At 44.8% G+C, this 25099-nt stretch overlaps 1 protein-coding gene across 1 annotated transcript; it reads left to right on the top strand.

Annotated features, from left to right (window-relative positions):
- Positions 1 to 4972: 4972 nt before the first annotated feature.
- LOC122927796 (tubulin alpha-3 chain) lies at positions 4973 to 21188 on the top strand. Its single transcript, XM_044280002.1, has 4 exons — positions 4973 to 5064; positions 8928 to 9141; positions 19777 to 19925; positions 20095 to 21188. The coding sequence occupies exons 1-4, from the start codon at positions 5062 to 5064 to the stop codon at positions 21070 to 21072; spliced, it is 1344 nt and encodes a 447-aa protein (XP_044135937.1). The 5' UTR covers positions 4973 to 5061; the 3' UTR covers positions 21073 to 21188.
- Positions 21189 to 25099: the final 3911 nt, after the last annotated feature.

The raw sequence follows: 25099 nt of genomic DNA, 5'->3' as shown, positions 1-25099 counted from the left end.
TCTCTTACAGGAGAATATGATAGTACAATTAACCCCTTTAGGTGCCGCACCTGAAGAGGTTAATTGTGCTATCATATCCCCCTGTAAGGCCCCATGCACCCGGCCGTTGTTCACGGCCGTGTGCGGGCCGTGGAACCGCGGCCTGGATCCCTCCTGAGAGCAGGAGCGCACGGCGTCACTGGTTGCTATGACGCCGTGCGCTCCCTGCTGGCGGCACAATACAGTAATACACTGGTATGATCTATACCAGTGTATTACTGTACTGTGCCGGCAGCAGGGAGCGCACGGCGTCATAGCAACCAGTGACGCCGTGCGCTCCTGCTCTCAGGAGGGATCCAGGCCGCGGTTCCACGGCCCGCACACGGCCGTGAACAACGGCCGTGTGCATGGGGCCTAAGAGATCGGGTGGTGCCAGGCAGCAGGGGGCAGTCTTGTACCAAGTTTGCAGTGTATTCTAACCTGAAGCGTCCCCATCACCATGGGAACGCCTCTGTGTTAGAATATACTGTCGGAAATGAGTTTCACGAAGTAGCTCATATCCGACAGTATATTCTAACGTAGAGGCGTTCCCATGGTGATGGGGACGCTTCAAGTTATGTTCGGGTGTCCGCCTGGCCGTGCGGAGGCAAGCGGATCCGTCCAGACTTATAATGTAAGTCAATGGGGACGGATCCGTTTGAAGATGACACACTGTGGCTCAATTTTCAAACGGATCCGTCCCCATTGACTTGCATTGTAATTCAGGACGGATCCGTTTGGCTCCGCACGGCCAGGCGGACGCCAAAACGACTTTTTTTTCATGTCCGTGGATCCTCCAAAAATCAAGGAAGACCCACGGACGAAAAAACGGTCACGGATCACGGACCCACGGACCCCGTTTTTTCGGACCGTGAAAAAAAACTGTCGTGTGCATGAGGCCTAAGGCCTCTTTCACACTACAGTATGTCCATTTCAGTGTTTTGCGGTCCGTTTTTCACGGATCCGTTGTTCCGTTTTTTTGCTTCCGTTGTGGTTCCGTTTCCGTTCCGTTGTTCCGTTCCGTTTTTCCGTATGGCATATACAGTATACAGTAATTACATAGAAAAAATTGGGCTGGGCATAACATTTTCAATAGATGGTTCAGAAAAAACGGAACGGAAACGGAAGACATACGGATGCATTTCCGTATGTGTTGCTTTTTTTTGCGGACCCATTGACTTGAATGGAGCCACGGACCGTGATTTGCGGGCAATAATAGGACATGTTCTATCTTTCAACGGAATGGAAAAACGGAAATACGGAAACGGAATGCATACGGAACACATTCCGTTTTTTTTGCGGAACCATTGAAATGAATGGTTCCGTATACGGACCGTATACGGAACGCCAAAAACGGACCGCAAAACGGAAAAAAAAAACGGTAGTGTGAAAGAGGCCTTAGGCTGGTGTCACACGTAGTTCTTTTTTCTGTTGCTGTTGCAAACTCCAGATATTGCATGAAAGTCAACGGGAAATATTAAACATAGAACAAACAGGCTTTCTTTTTTGTAGAGGTGTTTTCCACCTTGAGATGGGTTTGGGTCAGTGGCATTTTTTCAATTGTAGCCTGGCAAAAAATGTTGTGTGACCGACAAAAAAGAATCTTCTGCCATTTTTTACAAGCTGAAAACGGCAAAAAAAAAGACTGTGGCGCATGTTAGGCCTAGTTTCCTTTCTTGCAAATCTCCACCCTTTTTGCTAACCCCCCCCCATCCCCTTGTGGAGCATGTGGGAAAACAGTGTAGAAACCCTAGATCAGGAATGGCCAACCTGCGGCCCTCCAGCCGTTGTAAAACTACAACTCCCACCATGCCCTGCCGTAGGCTAATATCTGTAGTCAGTCTGGGCATGCTGGGAGTTGTAGTTTTGCAACGGCTGGAGAGCTGCAGGTTGGCCATCCCTGCCCTAGATGCTCCAAACTGTGCCAATTTACGACATTTTATTAGACACAGTTTTGGTGCAGACACATTAATAACTCTGGACTTGTCAGGGGCTTGTATTTTTAGGACAACCTGTAGTTTTCATTGGCACTATTTTGGGTACATACAACTTTTTATTACTTTGTTGAGAGGCATGATGAACAAAATAGAGCAATTCTGGCATTGTCTTTTAGGGTCTTTATAAGGTGGTTATGTGGGATATGTAACATACTGGTAAAAGGTTTACAGTATAGCACAATTATGTGTTTTGTAGAGGAGAACATTTTGGGTTTTTGTCTTAATTTTTTTTAATCACTCTGTCAAACCTTGTTTTTTACAATATTTATTAGTCCCACAATGTAATGTTTAATATGCATGTCAGTATTAGGCTCTGTTCACATCTCATTATTGTTTCCGTCTGGTAGACATGAGATTTGCAGCTATAATGTCGGAGAAGAAATACAAACTGCATTACATTTGTGTGAAATTGATCTTAAAGGGATTATACTATACTCCAGACAGTTCATCAATATCATACTGGTGGGGGATCCAACACCCAGCCCCCCCACTGATCACTTATTGGTGGTAGTACATGGCCACAGAAGACAGAGGGGGTCATTTATTAAGGTTCCTTATGCCAGTTTTTGGCATAAAAAGGTTGCTGCCCTTGACATTGTCAGGTGTGTGGCGGGGGCTGGGCCAGGCCATTGGCCCCGGCAAATTCACTTACATTGACGTCTGCTTCCAGGCATCAATGACTATTGAAAACTACTGTAATCGGGAACTAGAGTAGTTTTTAATTTAGGCGTCTTGTCATAACTGGATACATTCTCTGGCAGTGCAGGGGCCTTCAAAGACCATCGTAAAACGCTGGTCTTTAATAAATCAACCCCATTGTCTTTTGCTTGCTCCTGGCTCTGTCTACTGTTATGTTTCCACCCCCCCCCCCCCCCCATCTGATATTGATGAACTGTCCGGGGGATAGGGCATCATTATGTAAAAAGTAAAAAGCCTCTTAAACAAGGTATTCTAGCTATATTAAGTTATCCCTTAGGCCTCATGCACATGACAGTGTGCTGGCCGTGCCCATGCACAGGCATCAACCCTCTGCGGACGGTGACCCCATTCATGCATCCGCAAAAAACTAGTGCATGCACTTCTTTTTTTCAGTGCACAGGCACAGACAGAAAACCCATGGAGTGCTTCCGATCCGTGCCTCCATTCCGCACCGTATCTTCCAGATTGTGGACCCATTTAAAGAGGACCTTATATCTCCTTAAGTCTTCTTAGGTCCCCTAAGTCTTCGCCTACTATAACCCAGTGACCGAAGATACCGCAGGACATAGCAGGAGAACGGAACGGCGCCTAGGGGTAATAGTAAGTGCAGTGAGATCCCTGGGCGCCACTGTACAGATCATGATACTTAGTTCACAATGTTTTGCCAGATGAAAGGTCCTCTTTAAGTGAATGGGTCCGCATCCGTTATACGGTGCGCACACAGCCGGTGCCCATACATTACAGACCCGCTTTTTACAGTCCGCAATACGGGCACGGACCTGCTACGGTTGTCTGCATGAGGCCTTATCCATGGGATACGGTATAACTTTTAGATTGGTTTGGGATCCACACGTATCAAGAGAACTGTACCCCTTGGAAAGCCCACTAACCCCCACGAAATGAAAGGAGCGGCCGGTTGTTCTTCCATTAATTTCTATGGGAGTTCCGGAGACAGTGAATAGGGGATAACTTAATATAACGAGAATATGAGCCATTATATGAATGAATCATTTCATGTGGTCCAAGCCTTTATCTGTTAGGCCATGGATCCACAACAATTTATTGCACACTATATGACAGCACAGGCATGTGCCAGATAAAACACACTGCGATATCACGCAATAACACATGTATTGCTATGTGAATCCTGTTGAGTATTTTGCAGTTATTTCCTAAAGCAATTAGATACTATCCAGTACTTTAAAATACCGCAGCTAGCATATACGGTAACATGAGCTTTTATGTTGTGATACTATGTTCATCAGTCACACAGCCTAGGCGCAGTTCAGTCCCATTCAAGTGAAAGGGCCTGCGCTGCAATACCAAGCATAGCCACTATACATTCGAGATGGATTTTTCTGCGACTGATGCGTTGCAGTCGCAGCATGTTGCAGTGCGACACCATAGACTGCAATTATAAAAATTGTCTCTCGACATTCGTGCAACAAAATGTTGCGCTACAAATGTTGCAGTGTAGTTGTGCCCTATCTGTCGCGCGACAAATGTCGTCGTGTAGACGTAGCCTTAGTCTCGCAACATTTGCTGAAACTTCAGAAAGACCTCAGCATAGGCCATACATTTTACAGTAAGATGGAGCTCATAATCTGAACAAACTTTTTAAAAGAATTGGGTTCGGCTACAGCAATCCAAACCCAATTTGCTCAACCCTAATGAAATCATTAGCAGTAAGATACCCTGGGGGTCATTTATTAAGACCATCATTTTTTTTAAAATACATTTTACACTAGCATTGCCTCTTCATAAATTAGGCGTCTCTTCGGTAGTCTTTACATCTGCTGGAAAATCTGCAATTTCTACACCTTTTTCCTGGAGTAAAATTAGTAAATTTGCTGGGGCCAGAGTCAAAGCCCCCGCTGTTCCTTTGTAATGAACACGGTGTAAAAAATATGTGTGTATATATATATATATATATATATATATATATATTGCGGCATGAGTGTTTAAAAAGTCACAAAAAAGGGGTCGTGTGAAAAATTTTAATGGAAAAATGGCATAAAACTGATCATACAGACCTCTGCTGTTTGCAAAAAAAAAAAAAAAAAAACAGAGCAGATACTGCAAGTGACTTAAAAATACCAGTCCCAAATTCACATGTGCAGGGTCCTAAATGACATCAGATTACAACCAGCATTTCTACTACCAAGTAGCCCAAACCATTCGGAATAAATAATTATGGTCCTGGTCCCTTTAAGCTCTTGATCCCGCCTACTTGTCACGCCTGGGAGCCTTTATTTGTGGGCAAGTGCTGAGTGGTTTAGCTTGGAGGAGGCAGTTAGTGGGCTCCTTATTGATCAGCTGTGCACGGGTTTAGCCTAAGTTTTAAAACATGGTGAGTTGGAATTGTTTGCTTCATTTTGGCAGGGAATAGAGTGGATTAATATGACTCTCTGTGTAGTGCCTAGTTTGTTTTATATTGCATGAACCAATCTGATAAACCTTGGCTTCTGATCATATGTGAGCTGCCATGGCTAGTGTTTGTCTAGGAGGCACTGCTCCTCCATTCCCTCATGTTTCTCATTAACATTTTGGTAGCTGTGTCCTTCACCACAGGGTTCAGTTTCAGACCAGTAGCATGGAGGGCAGTCATTAAAAGTCAAGGGTGGAACTGCCAACTGTTTATGGCCTGGGCTCTCTAGGGGTGAAAGTAGCGTTTGTGTTCTGCCCCCTATTGCTGTTGTGGAAATAAGGCTAGGGCTACACGGTGATGTGTGTTGGGTGACAAAAAGGGTATGACTACATTGTGATGTTTATGTAGTGCAACATATTTTGTAATGATAGGTGATGGTGTTGCAGTGCAACACATTTGCACAAAAATCTAACTTGGATGGGTTTTTTGTGACTGTTGTGTTGTAGTGCAGCACCATTGACCATAATAAAATGTTGTGCAACTTTTCTGTGACAAGTCGCAAATGTTGCCATGTAGCCTAAGACTACTTTCACACCAGCGTTTTGGTGTCCGCCTGTGAGATCCGTTTCAAGGCTCTCACAAACGGATCAGTTCAGCCCCAATGCATTCTGAATGGATAAGGATCCGTTCAGAATGCATCAGTTTGGCTCCGTTCCGCATCCTTTTCGCTCTGGAGGCGGACACTAAAAACGCTGCTTGGAGCGTTTTGGTGTCCGCCTGGCGATGGGGAGGCAAACTGATCTATCCTGGCACACAATGTAAGTCAATGGGAACGGATCCGTTTTCACTGACACAATCTGGCACAATAGAAAACTGTTCCGTCCCCCATTGACTTTCAATGATGTTCAAGACGGATCAGTTTTGGCAATGCTAAAGATAATACAAATGGATCCTTTCTGAACGGATGCAGACGGTTGTATTATCTGAAAGGAAGCGTTTGTGCAGATCGATAACGGATCCGCACCCAACGCGAGTGTGAAAGTAGCCTTATCTGTGGATTTCACTTTTTTCCAATGGCAAAACTACATCAAATCTACAACTGCAACTAGACATTATGGATTTTGGTGCGGATATGTTGCAGAAATGCACATAAATCCGCACGAAATCTTGTGCAGGTGGCCTTAAAGAGGACCTTTCACCGATCCTGACATTGTGAACTAAGAATACAGACATGGAGAGCGGCGCCCGGGGATCTCACTGCACTTATTATCCCCGGGCGCCGCTCCGTTCTCCTGCTATGCCCTCCGTTTTCTCCGCTCACTAAGTTATAGTAGGCGGAGATTTCAGTCACTAAGTTATGGAAGGCGGAGTCTGCCCTTGTTCTGCTCTGGCGCTGGCCAATCGCAGAGCTCACAGCCTGGGAGGTTATTTTCTCCCAGGCTGTGAGCTCTGCAATGCGATTGGCCAGCGCTACAGAGGAACAAGGGCAGACTCCGCCTACATAACTTTGTGACCGGAGATACCGGAGGGCATAGCAGGAGAACGGAGCGGCGCCCGGGGATAACAGTAAGTGCAGTGAGGTCCCCGGGCGCCGCTCTCCATGTCTGTATACTTAGTTCACAGTGTCATAATCGGTGAAAGGTCCTCTTTAAAGGGGTAAGTGATGGTTATCCCCCATCAGATCGGTAGTGGTCCTACCACTGGGACAACCCACCGATCATGAGGGCCCCATGCTTCTCCCCTAAAATCAGAGCAGCCAGTCACACATAATCATGTCTGCTCCGTTTATTTCTATGGGAGTTCCGGAAATAACAGAGTAGAGTGGCTCGGCTATCTCCGGAACTCCTATACAAATGAAGTGTCTGCGCACGTGTGTGCCCGGCTGTTCCGGTCATTTTAGGGGGGTACAGGGCCCCCCTTTTTTTTTTTTTTTTTTTTTTTTTTTTATTTAGTGATCAGTGGGGATCCCAGCAATACGATCCCCACCGATCTGATGGGTATCCTCTATCCACAGGACCAACTTGTACCGACTGGAATACCCCTTCAGGGTTCTGTACTGTAAGGCTGGTTTGACAAGAGACTAACTGCAGAAAATCTGCAGCAGAAAACACACCGACGGGTGTTTCCACACTCTGTGGAATTGGTTTTAGAAGAGCTGCAGATTAGAGATTTTATTGTGGATTTCACCCAAATGCAAACAATGAAACCATAAAGTATAACATAGTAACTTAAGTCCGAAAAAGACATCTGTCCGTTCGGTTCGGCCTGTTATCCTGCAAGTTGATCCAGGATAAATTGACATTTAAAATCTGCTCCATAGTTCAGTTTCTGCTACATGTTTTATCTGCCGCAAGTGACGGAGAATTGCTGAAACCCTTTGCTGGTACTGTACAACAGTGCGGATTTGCCGCACTAAAATCTGCAACAGTAAATCGGTCACTTGTGAACCCAAGGGAGAATACTTTTATAATACAGTGCCTGACTTAACATGACGCCTTCTATATATTTTTATTTTGTGCAAAAATCTAAGATGAACTGTATGAAAGTATGTGGAGGTATGCTCTGGCTCTGTGGGTGCCCTATAACAAATCGTTCAGAATTGTACAATAAGGATGCCCTGAGACATCTATTCCTGTAACAGCCAGACCCCCTATGGTTCTGCTGGATCACTTGGTTCTATGGGAACTGAAGCTCAGTAGAATGCATGGGGCAATGCTGAGTGGCATAGAAGCATATTTCGAGGTAGGAAATGTGGCGTCATACCCCTGCTTCAGTGAGGGTCTAATGTGCCGAATGAACAGCTTACTAGACCTGTGTTTGGGCAGGCTGAATGAGGCCTTAGTATTAGTGAGAGTTCCTTTTATTGTCTCGTATCAGTTTATCCCAGATGTATTGCACTTGGTCTGCAATTTTATTCCCCCACCCCCCAAAAAAAAGTTCCTTTGTTTGTGCCAAAAGTCTGATGTGGTGTTTTCTTAAACCAGAGATGCTCAAGCTGTTGAAAAACTACAATTCCCACCATGACCTGCTGTAGGTTGTCGAGGAATCCTGGGAGTTGTAGTCTTGCAATAGCTGGAGGGCTGCAGGTTTGGCATTCCTGACTTAAACCATAGTGCCACGGCACACTGTCAAAAACCACCTTTCACCACTCACATCTTGGCTAAGTCTATGTTCGCTTCCATGTGGGCTGACATAGAGGGCTGTCCTCAGAATAACCCAGACTATACAAAGCCAAAGATGCGGTGTCCTGATATCTTGCGGCTCAACACACACTCACCAGACATGACTAGGTGGTTTTTTTTAAACTTTGGCTGGGTAAACACACCCTGCGTTCCCTTTGCTCAATCATATGGGTAACACAATATTATCTGATGTGTCCTGTCCCCAGCCAATCCACTTGGTGACCGGGGCTAAATGGGTTTGAAGCTCATCTTCACTCTCTTCAATGAAAAGCAATATGGTGACCAGCCATCCCATAATCCTCCACTGCCTTGCCAAGTCTCAGAAGAAATGTGAGGCCATAAACTACACCTCCCAGCCAACACCCTACAACTTGGCCATTGACCCTTTGAAATCTTAAGCAAGAATATAGTACAAGTGTACCAATTTACATTTAGATTCGTGTTGGCAGGGGCAGGCACAGATGGCAGAGAGCCCATGTGCAAGAACGGTATATGGGCCCAATGCGAACCAATAGACCATCGTAGAGCTCCTCCCTTGTCTAACAATCCACCAGGATTTGGAAGCCGTACAATGTATTAGTTTAGTCGCTTTACTTACCTGCGATCTAACAGGAAGAATAGCTTGATGTTGCATTCCTCTAATAATGTGTTTTCCTATAATAGAGGGAGTGCATCTCTATACATATTGGCCAAGCAGGAGTGCAGATGGGCAATGCCTGCTGGGAGCTTTACTGTCTAGAGCATGGAATCCAGCCAGATGGATTAATGCCTAATGAGAACATTGCAGGTTCATCTTTTGGGACTTTCTTCTTTGAAACCGGAGCAGGAAAACATGTGCCTCGAGCAGTGTTTGTTGACTTGGAACCAAGCGTTATAGGTAAGTCATGTGGATCTAAAACTAAGTTTCATTAGTTACGATTTAAATTCATAAATGGGCGTGAACTGAATAATCTTTTTTCATTGAAACCTTTTAAGAATTAGGCAATTTATTTTATTTTTGTATTTATGGTGTTTGCTTTGCACTATAAATGACACATTACTTCTGCGGGTAAGTACAATTACAATGGTAACAAATTTAAAGGAAACCTGTCACCTCCACTATGCTACCTTCACTGAGCGTTTCTAAATGTTCATTGTGTTACCCTAAACATATATAAATTACACTTTTTTTTTTTTTTAATTTCATTTGCAGACTAATTCAAGAAGTATTATGCATTTCTGTACTTCCCGCCTTTTATGCAAATTTACATAAGAGTCATAGCTTGTGACCAGAGAAGTCATATTTTCAAGCTCTGACTCATCTCAGGTTAATTTGCATATGTATCAAATCTTTTTATTGTGTTAAAAAAAATTAAAAATAAATGAAAAAAGCACACAGAGCTATGGGGAGTGGGTATTGCGGATGTGCTAGCGGCCATCTAGCAACCCATGTCCTCGGCTCTATACCCAAAATCCTGGTGACAGGTTCCCTTTAAGCATTGAATCAAGGGAGGTGGCGCTCATCAATTAAAGAAGCATTTCAGAAATGTTATTCCCTGTCGCCTATGCAGAGCAGGGGTTTATTCACGTCCTAAAATTGTATAATCTGAACCCAAGAATGTAACAGAAAAATTTGTGACATTTATTAACCTGTCTAGTTGGTAGAGCAGGGGTCTATGACAGAAAAAAATTGTCACCCGAAAATGTTAAAGAAAAATTATTGAAATTTATTAGGCTGTCAACTAGGTAGAGGGGGTGGGGGGTTTATTACACCCAAAAATTGGTGCATTTCACCAGAAAATGTAACTGACAAAGTAGTGAAATGACCTAAAATGCGTACAAATAAATTATTTATGATTTATGAGGTGGAGTTCCATATGGAGTAGGGGTTCGAGGAGGCGGTGGTGGAGGAGGACGACGAGGTAGCCAACACAGGTTTTTGGTTTTAATTTAATTTTTTTAAATTGGGGTACACTCCAAAAGTGCTGCAGTATACAATGGCTGCTTAGTGCCGGTATACATGTCTATTCTGCACAAGGTACTGACAAGTCCTATGGGATCCATGTCTGGTTAATTTTAATGAACGTGAGCTTGTCCACATTGGCTGTGGACAGGCGGCTGCGCTTGTCTGACGCCCCCTGCCATGCTAAACACACGTTCAGATAATACACTGGCTTCAGGGATGGCCAGCACCTCCAAGGCGTAAAGGGCAAGCTCAGGCCATGTGCCCAATTTGGAGACCCAGAAATTGAAGGGGGCAGACCATCAGTCAGTACGTATAGGTGTGTGGACACATACTGCTCCACCATGTTGGTGAAATGCTGCCTCCTGCTAAGACGCTCCATATCAGCTGGTTGTTGTGGTCTGCTGACGACCTCGTCCTCTGCCTTCACCTTGTGCTTCCACTGTGCCCCTGCTGTCAGATGGGAATGCCACCAGCAGTGTGTCTACCAGCGTGCGCTTGTACTCGCGCATCTTACGATCATGCTCCAGTAATGGAATTAAGGAGGGTATGTTGTCTTTGAAACGGGGATCCAGTAGTGTGGCCACCCAGTAATCGGCACAAGTTAGAATGTGGGCAACTCGGCGGTCGTTGTGGAGACACTGCAGCATGTAATTGCTCGTGTGCCAGGCTGCCCAGAGGCAACGAAAAGCTGTCCTCTGTGGGAGGTGTATCGTCTGTGTCCTCTGTATCCCCCCCAGCCACGCACCAGTGATGGCCATGAGCTGGTCTGGGTGCCACCCTGCTGTGAACATGGTTCCTCCTCCTCATCCTCCAGAACTGTGCCTTGGCTGGACAATTGTGTACCTGGCGTTTGTGGGTGCAGGAACCCACCCTCGGAGCCACTTGTGAATGACTGGCCAGAAACCCTACAAACCCTACATCCTCTTCCATCATCGCCAGCAGCGTTCTTTTTCAAGGAGGCATAGAAGTGGGATAGTTACGCTGAGAACGGTGTTATCGGCACTGGCCATGTTGGTGGAGTACTCGATACAGCACAACAAGGAACACGGGTCTCGCATAGAGGCCCAGTCATTGGTGGTGCTGTTCAGCCGAGCGACTCACCTGTGTACTGCAGCTGAAACTCCACTATCTCCTGCTGCTGCTCGCACAGTCTGGACAGCATGTGCAAGGTGGAGTTCCACCTTGTGGGCACGTCTTGTATGAGGCGGTGAGCGGTAAGGCCGAAGTTGCGCTGACAGACGAGCAGCAGCAGGGTGAGAACGCCGAAAGCGTGCAGACAGCCCGCATTTTATGCAGCAGCTCTGACATATCGGGGTAATCTTTAAGGAATCTCTGCAGCACCAAATTCAGCACATGCGCCACGCAAGGGATGTGCGTCAAACCGGCTAGTCCCAGAGCTGCTGCGAAATTTTGCCCATTATCGCACACGGCCGGGCTTGAGCCTCACTGGCACCAACCACTCATCGGTCTGTTGTTCAAGGGCCATCCACAGTTCCTGCGCGGGTAAGGGTTTGTCCCCCAAACAGAAGTTTTTAAAACTGCATGCTGTCGTTTACCCCTGGCTGTGCTGAAGTTGGTGGTGAAGGTGTTACGCTGACCGGATGAGGAAGCAACAGAAGCGCTCTGCAATCCTCTGTGGTGGAAGGACATGCGCCAAACTGCTATCCGCCTCAGGCCCAGCCGCCACTGCATTTACCCAGTGTGCAGTTATCGAGATATAACGTCCCTGACTGTGCTTACTGGTCCACGTATCTGTAGTGAGGTGCACCTTGCCACAGATGGCATTGCACAGTGCACACCTGATTTTGTCCCCTACTTGGTAGTGCAGGGAAGGGATGGCTCGCCTTGTAGTGGTGGCTGGGAAAGCAGCCGCCATAAGGCCTTTAACCCTTTAAGGACACATGACGTACCGGTACGTCATGTGGTGGTCCGATCACTGCCGCCCTCCGGGTGGTGATCGGAACAAGGTGCCTGCTCAAATCATTGAGCAGGCACCTCTGCTAAATGCTTGTGGGGGACCCCCCGTGTCGGCGATCGCAGCAAACCGTAGGTCAATTCAGACCTGCTGCTTGATTCCCCCGGTCCCTGACCGCAGGGATCAGAAACTTTAATATGCCGAAAATATGGATTCCCCCTGCACCCCTGAATGATTTTTATGCCGGCGAGTGGTGCAGGGGGAGGGGGGTTGCAGGCAGTGTGGGAGGTGGGATCACGATCCCCACCCGCCTCCTCTTGAATATTCATTGGTGTCCAGTGGGTATACCAGAGTGTCAGCACATTGCTGAAACACTGGTATTAACGGCTGACATCTGTGCCATGTCAGCCGTTCAACCCTTTCCATACCGCGGTCCGTACCGCTGTATGGAAAAGGTTAACAGTCAGGGAGCTCCCTCCCTCTCCATCGGGGGGGGGGGCGGCTGTGCCTTTCCAGCCCCCAGACAGGATGGGGTCACAGAGGGAGGGAGCCCCCCTCCTTACCCTTCCCCGTCTGCTCAGTTGTGGCAGACGGGGAAGGTTCCCATGGCAACGGGACACCTTCTCGGGCATCCTGCTGTCCATGGTGCTGAACAGATCTGTGCTAAAGGCATAGATCTGTTCAAAGTGTAAGTAAAATACAGTACAATACACTATATAGTGTACTGTATTATACAGACATCAGACCCACTGGATCTTCAAGAACCAAGTGGGTCTGGGCCCCAAAAAATGAAAAAAGTAAAGATAAGTGTTTTTTTTATCACTGAATAAAATATAAAAAAAATACACTACACAGATCTATAAAACGGTCGTGTTACTTTCCCCGCACGGTGAACACCATAAAAATAAAATGACTGAGGAAATTAAAATTTTGCCCACCTTACTTCCCAAAAAAGGTAAAGTGATCAAATAAGTCGCATGTACGCCAAATTAGTACCAATCATCATCTCATCCCGCAATAATCATACCCTACCCAAGATAATCCCCCAAAAACTGAAAAAAACTGACTTAGACTATGGAAACACTAAAACATGACTTTTTTTTTTTTATTTCAAAAATGAAATCATTGTGTAAAACTTGATAAATAAAAAAGTGCACATATTGGGTATCGCCGCATCAGTATAGACCAGCTCTATAAAAATATTACATGACCTCAGGTGACCACCATAAAAAACGGTGTAAAAAAAGCTATTTTTTTGACATCTTGCGTCACACAAAGTGTAATGGCAAGCAATCAAAGTCATATGCACCCCAAAATACCGTCATCTCATCCCACAAAAAATGAGACCCAATGCCCAAAAACGGAAAAAACTGGCGCTCAGACTATGGAGACACTGAAACATGATTTTTATTTTTTTATTTTTTTTTTGTTTCAAAAGTGAAATCATTGTGTAAAACTTACATAAATATTTTTATTTTTTTATACATATTGGGTATCGCCGCGTCCATGACAACCTGCTCTATAAAATACCACATGATCTAACCTGTCAGATGAATGTTGTAAATAACAAAGAAAAGTGCCAAAAAAGCTATTTCTTGTTACCTTGCCTCACATAAAGTGTAATATAGAGCAACCAAAAATCATATGTACCCTAAACTAGTACCAACAAAACTTCCACCCTATCCCGTAGTTTCTAAAATGGGGTCACTTTTTTTTGGAGTTTCTACTTTAGGGGTGCATCAGGGGGGCTTCAAATGGGACATGGTGTAAAAAAACAGTAAAGCAAAATCTGCCTTCCAAAAACCGTATGGCATTCCTTTCCTTCTGCGCCTTGCCGTGTGCCCATACAGTAGTTTACGACCACATATGCGGTGTTTCTGTAAACTACAGAATCGGGGCCATAAATAATTTTTTGTTTAGCTGTTAGCCCTTGCTTTGTAACTGGAAAAAAAATATATTAAAAAGGAAAATTTGCCAAAAGTGAAATTTTGAAATTGGATCTCTATTTTCCATCAAATCTTGTGCAAAACCTAAAAGGGTTAACAACGTTTGTAAAATCTGTTTTGAATACCTTAAGGGGTATAGTTTCTTAGATGGGGTCACTTTTATGGAGTTTCTACTCTAGGGGTGCATCATGGGGGGCTTCAAATGGGACATGGTGTAAAAAAAAAAAAAAACAGTCCAGCAAAATCTGCCTTCCAAAAACCATACGGCGCACCTTTCCCTCTACGCCCTACTGTGTGCCAGTACAGTAGTTTACGACCACACATGGGGTGTTTCTGTAAACTACAGAATCGAGGCAATAAATATAGCATTTTGTTTGGCTGTTAACCCTTGCTTTGTTACTGGAAAAAAATTGATTAAAATGGAAAATTTGCCCAAAAATCTAAATTCAGAAATTTTATCACCATTTGCCATTAACTCTTGTGGAACACCTAAAGGGTTAACTACATTTGTAAAATCAGTTTTGAATACCCTGAGGGGTGTAGTTTCTAGAATGGGGTCATTTTCCGGTGGTTTCTATTATGTAAGCCTCACAAAGTGACTTCAGACCTGAACTGGTCCTTAAAGATTTTATTTTATTTTTTTTTAATTTCTGAAGTTTCAAGATTTGCTTTTAAACTTCTAAGACTTGTAACATCCCACAAAAATAAAATCATTCCCAAATTGATCCAAACATGTAGACATATGGGCAATGTAATGTAAAGTAATAACTATTTTTGTAGGTATTACTATGTATTATAGAAGTAGAGAAATTAAAACTTGGAAATTAGCATTAAATTCTTTAAAAAAATTTGGTGGGCAGTAGCAGGCGTACTGTCTAGAGGACGGACGCTCCGCTTTTGCACCCTGCTCCCTCTTCTGCTGTGCTGGTGGCTCTGTGCGACCACCGCCTCTTCCTCCGAACTACATAGGTCACTCGCATGACCTTGATTCCATGTGGGGTCGAGGACCTCATCATACTCCCCATCTTCCACCCAGTCTTCACCCCTGCCCTCCTTGTCGGTCTGCACACTTTCGAAAGCCCCAGCAGTTGGCACCTGTGTTTCGCCATCATCCGAGACGTGCTGTGATGGTCCTCCCATGTACTCATCTTGAAAGATAATTGTTTGGGCATCGGTGCACTCAATCTCTTCCACTTCTGGGGCAGGGCTAGGTGGATGGCCCTGGGAAACCCTGCTAACAGTCATCAAAAAGCAGAAGAGACTGCTGCATGACTTGGGGCTCAGACTGCTTGGCTGATTTGAAAGACTGATGGACATCAGCTGCAGGTGTCAACTGTGGTCTTTCAGCATAAGACTGGGTGGGAAACAATGTGAAGGAACTGGATCCACTGTCAGCAACCCAATCTACTATCGCCTGTACTTGTTTAGGCCTCACCATTCGTAGAGCCGCATTAGGCCTGACCAAATACAGCTGCAGGTTCTGTCACCTACTCGCACCTGAGGAAGGGGTTTCACTTGTGCGTGTAGCTGGCACAGATTGACCACGTCCTCTCCCTGCAACAGGAGCACCACGACCTGGGCCACGTCCCTTATTTGATGCTCTTATTTCTCAAATTTAGGATCTTTGCCTAAATGGGTGTTTTAATTAATAGAATAGAATGACAGTATGTACAGGGTGTATCTCGCACACTCTGAACCAGACTAGGCCTCAATTAAATTTGTTTGCCAAAAATGCCTGAATTTCAAATACCTGAATAAAACCCCTGTATTTAAAGGGAATTACAAACGTCTTTATGATGAAGGGCGCAACAATTGTGTATTTTGCCCCAAAAAGGGTGTTTTTATTAACAAAAGAATCAAACCCCTGTATTTAAAGGGTGTATCTCTCACGCCCTGATCCACACTAGGACGCGATCAAAGAATTGTGCCCAAATTGGCTTTATTTCAAATAACTGGATAGAAGGACAGTATGTAAAGGCTGTATCTCACATTGACATCTGCAGCAAAGGCTGCCAACTAAATTTATTACTTTTTTACAAAGTGGGTGTTTAATAACTGAATTTGACAGCAGTGTATATAACCCTGGAATTTCACACGTGCTGATGCTGCAAGGCCAGAAAAATGGTGGAATCTTGCAAAAAAGTGTTTTTAAAAATCCAGAAAATGATGGGTGTATTTCTAGCTTAAATTGCACACTCACTAATCCAGATGTTGTATATTGCCAAGTGTTTTTTTTGGTAACAGAATATAAAAGCTGTATATATTAAACTTGAATTGAACACTCGCAGATCTGGAAAAGTGTCCCAAAAGCTCAGATGCAGTAGTGGTCAACTGAGCTTGTATTAAATGGCCGCTGTCCACTTTACTAACTTATAAGTTATTTTATTTTTTTGGTCACTGGGCTCAGAGCAGGATAAAGAAAATTGTGCCCTGCACCCATCAACACAATGTATGTAGATCGCTGAGTTAGATTCACATTTTGAGAAAAGGTTCTCTCATTCTCTCCCTGAAATCACCAGCAGCATCCTCTCCCTACACGAAGCACAGCAGAGTGACGTCCAGCACAACGTGCCTCCAGCTTGTATAGAGGCTGGGTCACATTGCTACACTGGCCAATCACAGCCATGCCAGTAGGCATGGCTGTGATGGCTTCTAAGGGCGCAGAGTTAAACGCTTGATTGGCTGCTCTGCAGCCTTTCAAAAAAAGCAACAAAGCGCCAAACCCGAACTTTCGCTGAAATGTTCGGGTCCGGGGTCCAAAAATCCTAAAGTTTGGTACGACCACTAACTTTACAGTTCGGGTTCGCTCAACCATACTTTTGTTTTCATATCTGCGTCTAAAATGGGAATCCAAAGTGGGCTTTGGTACCAAAGTAACAGCCAGTACCAAAGCCCACTTCGGATTTCTATTTTTAATTGTTTTTGAAGATGCAGGTAGGACTACAGTAGTGATTCAACGAAGTCTAGCGTGGCTTTGGGAGAGAAACATTGGCTCCACGAAGCCAATACTTTTTAATGCTGTATGGAAACTGCATTAAAATCGACGTATTTGAACAAATAGACTTCGGCTCTATGATCTGAAGGTCGATTTTTCTCAAGCCTAATGTACACCATACAGGATAAATAAAATAAACTTTACTGTGGCAGATCTTGGATCCTTACAGGGGGTTTTCGGTCACGCAAAAATATTTCAACCTTACTGCATTGTATAAGCCAGTTCTGAGTACATTTTGACTCCTCCAGTGTAATTGCGATCTGTGACCTGCACCCTGTGTTTACATTCCAGAACAAGATTGACGGGAGAGTCTGTAGCACCAGGTCTTTTTTTCCTTTCCTTACACTCCCAGCTCCATTGTCACAGATCCAGTCCTACTTGAAGCCCTTGCATACAGTCCGTGAGTGGAATTGATCGGGAGCACACCGCATCATAGATTACAATGATGCTGTGCACATCCGGCCTCCTGCGTGATTATTGTCCCGCACTCATAATCTTATGAGTGCGGGACAATATCCCCGCAGGCGGCCCAACGTGCAGGCCTGTCTTTAACATGGGGCAAAAGGGCAGCTGCCCCGGGCCCAGTTGCACCTGGGGGGCCCAAGGCAGCTGCCTCATGAGCCCTGCTGGCCACTGGTGACATGGGGGGGCAGGGCACAGGGAGATAAGCGCTCATCTCCATAGTCGTCTGTATCGCTGTCATCAGGACAGTGATACAGATGGAAGTGCTGTGGCGGGGCAGGGGAGGGAGAGGAGTCTCCCTTCCCCGTTCCTCTGATGGGCTGCGGGCCTAGTGCCTGTCAGAGGCCAGTGCGATGACGTCATCACGCCGCCTGAGCCATACAGTGTGGGACACAGGCCGGAAGAGGCCTTCATCGCTGACATCCTGATGGGGATAAGTATAAGTGTTTTGTTTTTATATGGTACTACTACTGGCACATGATTAGGGGCATATATGGGGGCACTTACTGGCACATGATTGGGGGGGCACATCTTACTGGTACATTATTGGGGGCATCTACTGAGGCCACGAAGGAGTATTTTATATGGGGGCTCTGTATAGGGGCATTTTATACTGGGGCACATTATGGTGGGGAAGGGGAGGAGTACTATGGGGGACACTAAGAAGGGGTATCTTATACTTGCATATTATGGGGGACACTCAGGGCATCTACTGGGGCACTATATATGGGTCATTTTATACTGGTACATTATTGGGGGCACTAGGAAGAAGGGGGGAGCACAATGGGGGCTTTTACTGTGGGTGCTATATAGTGGTATTTTAGATTGGCACATGGGGACATTAAAAGGGGGTATTTTTTGCACTGGCACATTAGGAGAATTGGTACTACTGGGGGGCATTATGATGGGCTTTATTACTACTGGGGTCTATGGGGAACATGATTACTAGTATGGGCACTATGGGAGCATTATTACTTCTGGGGCACTGTAGGAGCACTATTACTACCATGTGTGCTCTAGTAGAGAATTATTCCTATTGGTGGGACTTTTGGGAGCACTATTACTGCAGTATAGTATTGGGGAGCACGGCTGCACAGTATTGAGGGTGGTAGGATGATTTGTCCAGAAGATGGGAGGATGATGGAAAAGTAGTAAGCTAAGATTGTTTGTCAAACTGCAGAGATGAGAGATGGCTGAAAAATGGTGGTCTGGTCTGAAATAGAAGATGAGGAAAGAGAACATCTACATCAAAGACGTCACTGGATGTAAGAGGTATGTGGCGATTTATTACCCTGTATGTAGGGGTGGATGGAGGGGTTAGTAGTATAGTACTATCTGCACATTGTAAAAAAAAAAAAGTAATCTGCAGAATACTATATATTTGTCTCAGAAGTTGTGCTTTTTAAATTTTTAGAATATTGCAGCCATTTTATTTGATACCTTTGTGCTTTTTTCAATTTTTTATTTTTTTTTTCTTATGTGGTGGAGGGTGTGATCCAGGGGGCCCAAGTAAATTCTTGCCCAGGGTCCAATCAATATTGGACAGCCCTGCCAATGTGCACAGCATCATTGTAATCTATGATGCTGTGTGCTCCCGTGCGCACATCAATGCAGCTCTGGGACATATGGCCCGCTCATGGATTGTATGTCTCGGAGGGCATACGGTCGTGTGCATGGGCCCTAAGACACAGCATCACTGCTGACATCACATCTACAGGGCAGAGTCCAAGAGGTTAATCAAAATGCCACCCTCAGACGCATGGTCGACAGGGCACAGTCTTAAGTCTTGCCACACCTCAGATGTAGTTGTGATGTAATCTGTAGAGGGTCAATGCGGTGGGTAAGGTCACTTGATCAGAATGGAGTAAAGGAAAATGGTGCATTACCGATAAACAATCACTATTAAGTGATGTGTTTCCTGTCAATTGATGCTGAAACTTGTAAAAAAAAAAAAAAAAACTGGGGCAATCTTAAAGGTTATCATAGTAACTGCACTGCTCCTATGTAGGGAGTCCTCACCTCTAAATGATCACTTGGATGCCATGTTCACAATTGATATGGGATCTGAGAGGTTATATGTCCATAACTGGCATTCTCTGATCACTGAAAACAGCAGGCACAGGTGGGTGCCATATTTAACGCTCCAATATATATATTTTTTAACTATATAGTAGGTTTCAGTTTGAGAAAATGTAAGAAAATGTATAATCTAACTCCTCTTTGCCTTCCTAATTTTTTTTTTTTTTTAGGTGAAATCAGAACTGGTCCATACCGCACACTATTCCATCCAGAGCAGCTTATTACTGGCAAGGAAGATGCTGCTAATAATTATGCCAGAGGTCACTATACTATTGGAAAGGAGATTATTGATACTGTTATGGACAGATTACGTAAAATGGTAAGCTATAGGTCTGTCTCTTTTTCTAATCTTTTTAAAGGGGTTGTCACCTTCTCAGCGCATTATTTTTATTTTTTTATGTAGTTTGATAAACCAATTGGACTAGAAAACTACTAAGTTAATATATTTCATGCCTTTTAAACTAATTACGGTCTTTCTTTTTGTGCAGGCTGACCAGTGCAGTGGACTTCAAGGGTTTCTAATCTTTCACAGTTTCGGAGGTGGTACTGGGTCTGGTTTTACTTCCCTGCTGATGGAGCGTCTTTCTGTAGACTATGGAAAGAAGTCAAAGCTTGAGTTCTCAGTTTATCCTGCTCCACAAATTTCCACTGCTGTGGTGGAACCTTACAATTCCATTCTGACAACCCACACCACTCTGGAGCACTCGGACTGTGCCTTCATGGTAGACAACGAGGCAATTTATGATATATGTAACCGTAATCTAGACATTGAGCGTCCGTCTTATACCAACCTGAACCGACTAATAGGGCAGATAGTTTCTTCTATTACAGCCTCTTTGAGGTTTGATGGTGCATTGAATGTTGACTTAACAGAGTTCCAGACTAACTTGGTGCCCTATCCCAGAATACATTTCCCGCTGGTGACCTACTCCCCAATAATTTCAGCAGAGAAGGCTTACCATGAGCAACTGAGTGTGCCAGAGATTACAAATGCTTGCTTTGAATTTTCGAATCAGATGGTTAAATGTGACCCCAGACGTGGTAAATACATGGCTTGCTGCCTGTTGTATAGGGGTGATGTGTTGCCCAAAGATGTAAATGCTGCAATAGCCAATATTAAAACCAGGAGGTCCATCCAGTTTGTTGACTGGTGTCCTACTGGATTTAAGGTGGGAATAAACTACCAGCCTCCCACCGCAGTCCCAGGAGGGGACTTGGCCAAAGTGCAACGTGCTGTCTGTATGCTGAGTAATACCACAGCAATTGCAGAGGCCTGGGCTAGGCTGGACCATAAATTTGACCTCATGTATTCTAAGAGGGCTTTTGTACACTGGTATGTGGGAGAGGGGATGGAGGAAGGAGAGTTTTCTGAAGCCAGAGAGGATATGGCTGCTCTGGAAAAGGATTATGAAGAGGTGGGGACAGCGTCTGACAATGGTGGGGATGAGGAAGATGATGAATACTAAAGGTTTAATATGCTATGAGAACTTGCACAGTATGTAGCAAAACTGTGGATGCAACTGAATCACTGGCTAGGCATTCCAATGTTTTAAGGTTATAAAAAGTAATATTTGAAGTTTGTAACCAGTTTACCTATATATATTCTGTATTTAACACCTTGTAATGTTAAAAGATATTGCTAATAAAAAAAATTACACTGAGGCACTGTCTTGTACGCTTTAAGACACTAAGTGAAACCTTGTGCTACATGTGCAAATACATTGCTCATCTCTTAAAACTTTTGATCTAGAAGGGGATGCAAAAGGTCCTATAAAGGTGAATCTGTGGCGAGGGTAAACCTTTTTCAGTTGTGCTACAAACCTCATTTTTATCTAAAGATGTACTGGAGAATAGCCCTCCAGGCTATGATATCCAAAGGGTTAAGAGATGCCCATACACATGAACAAAGTTTTACTGAACCCACTGACAGCAGATTACTCTCGCCATTGAAAATGCATGTGTATAAGGGATTTGGAAGGAACAAGCGTAAGTGCTGACCCACTATACCTTTGGTTGGAGGTGTATGAGCATCTTTGGTTTAGGCCATACTTCTGCATTATGGTTCATGTTGTGGTAAGCAGGGCCATATTTAGACTTCATGCTGCCCTAGGCACCGTTAGTGCTGCTGCATTATGGTTCATGTTGTGGTAAGCAGGGCCATATTTAGACTTCATGCTGCCCTAGGCACCGTTAGTGCTGCCTCCCCCCCCCCCCCCCTTCCCAATTGATGATCATACAACCTACTGTAGATGAATGACTGCTAAATGCTCCCTAGACTGTTGGCTTTCCTTCACAAATCCTCCATACAGATACATGCTAAACTGAAAGCCGCGCTGGAAAAAAAACATGGGGCAGATTATACTAAGGCTGCCCTTCTTTCTTAAATTAGGTGCCTCGTTCTGCTGTCCATGGAACGGTCTGCTCATGGGTGGCATATTGGTGATGGTGTCACACAGTGGCTCCTACTTCCTATTTGGTAGTGCTGGTGTCTCACAGACTTGAACTGATTGGTGGAACAACAGTTTTGGGTCACTCCTGCTCCACCAATCATCTTGACACTCTGCATAGCAGCGCAGAGGAGAGGGAAGAGTATTGTTCTTCTCTTCTCTGCCTTATTGATGCTGCAGCCAGGTTTTCTGCTGCCAGAGGTAAAACTCAAATGGTGCTCCTCCTTTATATTCCAAACGCTGAATCCAACCCTTACCTCCTCTGCCAGGAAACTTCAGCCCTAAATATCTATTGCATCCAGTAAGGTCTCCTCCTCTGGTATAGAGGTTTATCTTCTCCATTTGACCCTGACCTCCTTGACTATTTTCAGCCACACAGAATGGTGAGGAACCTAAGATGTCATTCTCTCCAACCTGGTGTTCTAACAGTGTTATCCTTCTGTTCCAATAGTGGGCTCACGAATGCCCCCAAATACTACACTGAAGAAATAAATGGCAAACGGTAGTACCACAATTAGTAACTTCCTCCCAGAGTTCCCTCATTAGTAATAGTGCTCCCAATAGTGATAATCCTCCCCAACAGTGCCTCCATATTATTCCCAGTAGTAAGAGTTCAGTGAAGCGAGCTTCAGATGCTTAATCCAAAGTCTCTTCGTTCTCTGTACAGTATTGGAATGTATGGGCTCTGAGCCAGTTATTCACAAAGTCGTGCTAGTACTGAAATGAAGCAGCATTCGGTTTAAAGTTTTAAAGTGGTTTCCACTTTTAAAAATCAATTATTAAAGTTATTCAATGAAGTTGCACACTACTTCATGAATAACTAACTTCGGCTCATCAAAACTCTAAAATTCTAATACTGTACGGAGACGAATCGCTGAACAGTATTCCAAAGTTTTGAACGAAGCGACTTCGAATTAAGCATCTGAAGCTCTCTTCACTCAACTCTAGTAATGTCCCCACAAGTAGAAATAAGGCCCTCCTATAGTGCCCCCAGTTGTAGTAAGGCTCCCTATAGCACCCTCAAAAGTAATGAAGCCCCTCTAGAATGTAAGAGGCAGCCCTGAATCATCCAGCAGCATTTCGAGCACTTATATCTATGCAGACTGTCATGTTTCCCTCCGGCCACCAGAGGACACTGTGACTGAGTAGGAACATGAGTTGTGCTGTTCCAGAGGCTAAGAAGGAGTTAAAAAGTTGTTCCTGGGCTGTGCTAGAAGTTGCCCAGTCTTTCTGGAGAGAGACTGGCTGTTGGGAGATATAACAGCAAGAGACTAAAGTGATTTCTTCCTGACAGCTGTGGAGCAGAATACAAAGACTGCAGTGTGTTCCAGAGGAGTGAGACCATGTCATTCAGAGACCAGTGACAATCCGGATTCTTCCTGCCAGAGCTGAAACTAGGTGAAGACCTGCATCTGCTGTAATCCAACCAGAGAGACAGACCACGCTGGGACAAGCAAGCGACAGGACCTGCACCTTCCATCATGCACCGGACAAAGGAGAATCTGCAGAACTGTGAGTGGCACCGGTGCTAATCTGTGATTGGTTATAGAGTAAGGGAATTTAGTCAGGACGCTGCAGCAGCATCCCCTGGGTAGCAGGGCTAGATGGGAAATTAGTAGTGAGTAGTTTGTAAGCTGTCTGTTTACTGTTTAGCTCATTCCGTATCTATGCAAAATTCCATTACCATTGTTGCTGTTTTATGTACACCTGTTCATACCATTGCTGTCATTAACCCATTGCGCCTCTGGTGCTGTTGTACTGTACTGTACTGTTAATCCGATTTTCTGGCAGTTCCATTTTGTTCCTTTTAATAAAGCCGGTTTATGCTTCAGTCTCCTTATCCGCTTTACTGTACTTGAATCCTACCTTGCGGTCTCTTCCTCTTCTGACAGTTACAAAAAGGCACTCCTATAGTGTCCCCAGTATTTATAATGCTCCTTGTAGTAGCTCCAGTAATTATGCCCCCTGTATTTATAATGCCCCTGTAACTAAAATCCTCCCTGCAGCACCCAAAGGAATGTGCCAGTGTCTATAACATACAGTCCCATGTATAGAACCTCAATCCCCTCTCTTCAGCCCTTTCCAACATGCAGTCCCTTGTAAGGCTACATGAACACAAATGTCAAAAAGCCATTAAACTAGCATAGTAGTTCATGTGGCAGGTGCAGCACTATGAAGTGCCTTTTGTGCTGTGGCATTAGAAGAATTTTGGTATCTCTGACTTTGTGTAACCAGACTGTCTATTACTCTGTAATTCCTCTAGCTCTGTTCTATGGAAACAGTAGGTTTAAAGAGCACACCAACTGCTTGAAATAATTTCTTTATTAACTTCAACGTTTCTTCATATATCACTGCCGCATCCGCAGCAGATAGTCCATGTACATAAAACGTGTTGAAAAGATATAATAAAATGGTAGTATGCATAAGATGGTGGTTCAACTCTTCAATCTTGTCATTCAACATAAAATGGTGGATATATTTTCCCTTCACCCATGACAGCGCCACGAGAGACAGAGGATCCGCCCCCCCCCCCCCAGAGACAGGAAATCTGCAGAAATAAAAGGGCGGACACTCTCCTCCCAATTCAGTGTGGTTTCCTGTCTCTGGAAAAGCCTGCAGTTGTTCTTTTCAGGTCCTTACCTCTGGTGGTGCTCTCTTCATACCTGCGGTCCTGCAGTAAGGCTGCATCAGTTGGTGCGCACGGGGGCAAGCAGAGGCACAGCTGAACGCCAGAGGGGGTGATAGTGAGCTGGAAGTCCCTGGCGACATCACTGGATGCGCTAGACATATGGACGCCGAACCCCGTGGTGGCGGCAGGAGCGGTAGTGAGAAGGCCGGGGAGAGCGGTCACATGATCGGCGTGCTGCATTGGGAGTGACTTAATTCAGGTGCACCTATGAGAAGAGCTCACTTCCTGTTTAGCATGGTGTCCCAAGCGTTCCTGGTGGCCAGCAAGGGGAAGCACAGAGGAGGACAAGATTACTGAGGAGTCTGCAGTCCCTCCAGTCTGGGGGGTGAGTGTATGGGTCTCTGTTATGCTTCCTTA

The sequence above is a fragment of the Bufo gargarizans genome, chromosome 2 (genome assembly GCF_014858855.1).
Source record: "Bufo gargarizans isolate SCDJY-AF-19 chromosome 2, ASM1485885v1, whole genome shotgun sequence".
Lineage (NCBI taxonomy): Eukaryota > Metazoa > Chordata > Amphibia > Anura > Bufonidae > Bufo > Bufo gargarizans.
The sequence above is the reverse complement of the archived record's forward strand: the minus strand, read 5'-3'. Positions and strand labels throughout refer to the sequence as shown.

Coding starts and splice junctions, on each gene's coding strand:
- LOC122927796 (XM_044280002.1), top strand. Junction 9,142..19,776: donor CTTGGAACCAAGCGTTATAG/GTAAGTCATGTG, acceptor TTTTTTTTTTAG/GTGAAATCAGAACTGGTCCA. Junction 19,926..20,094: donor TGGACAGATTACGTAAAATG/GTAAGCTATAGG, acceptor CTTTTTGTGCAG/GCTGACCAGTGCAGTGGACT.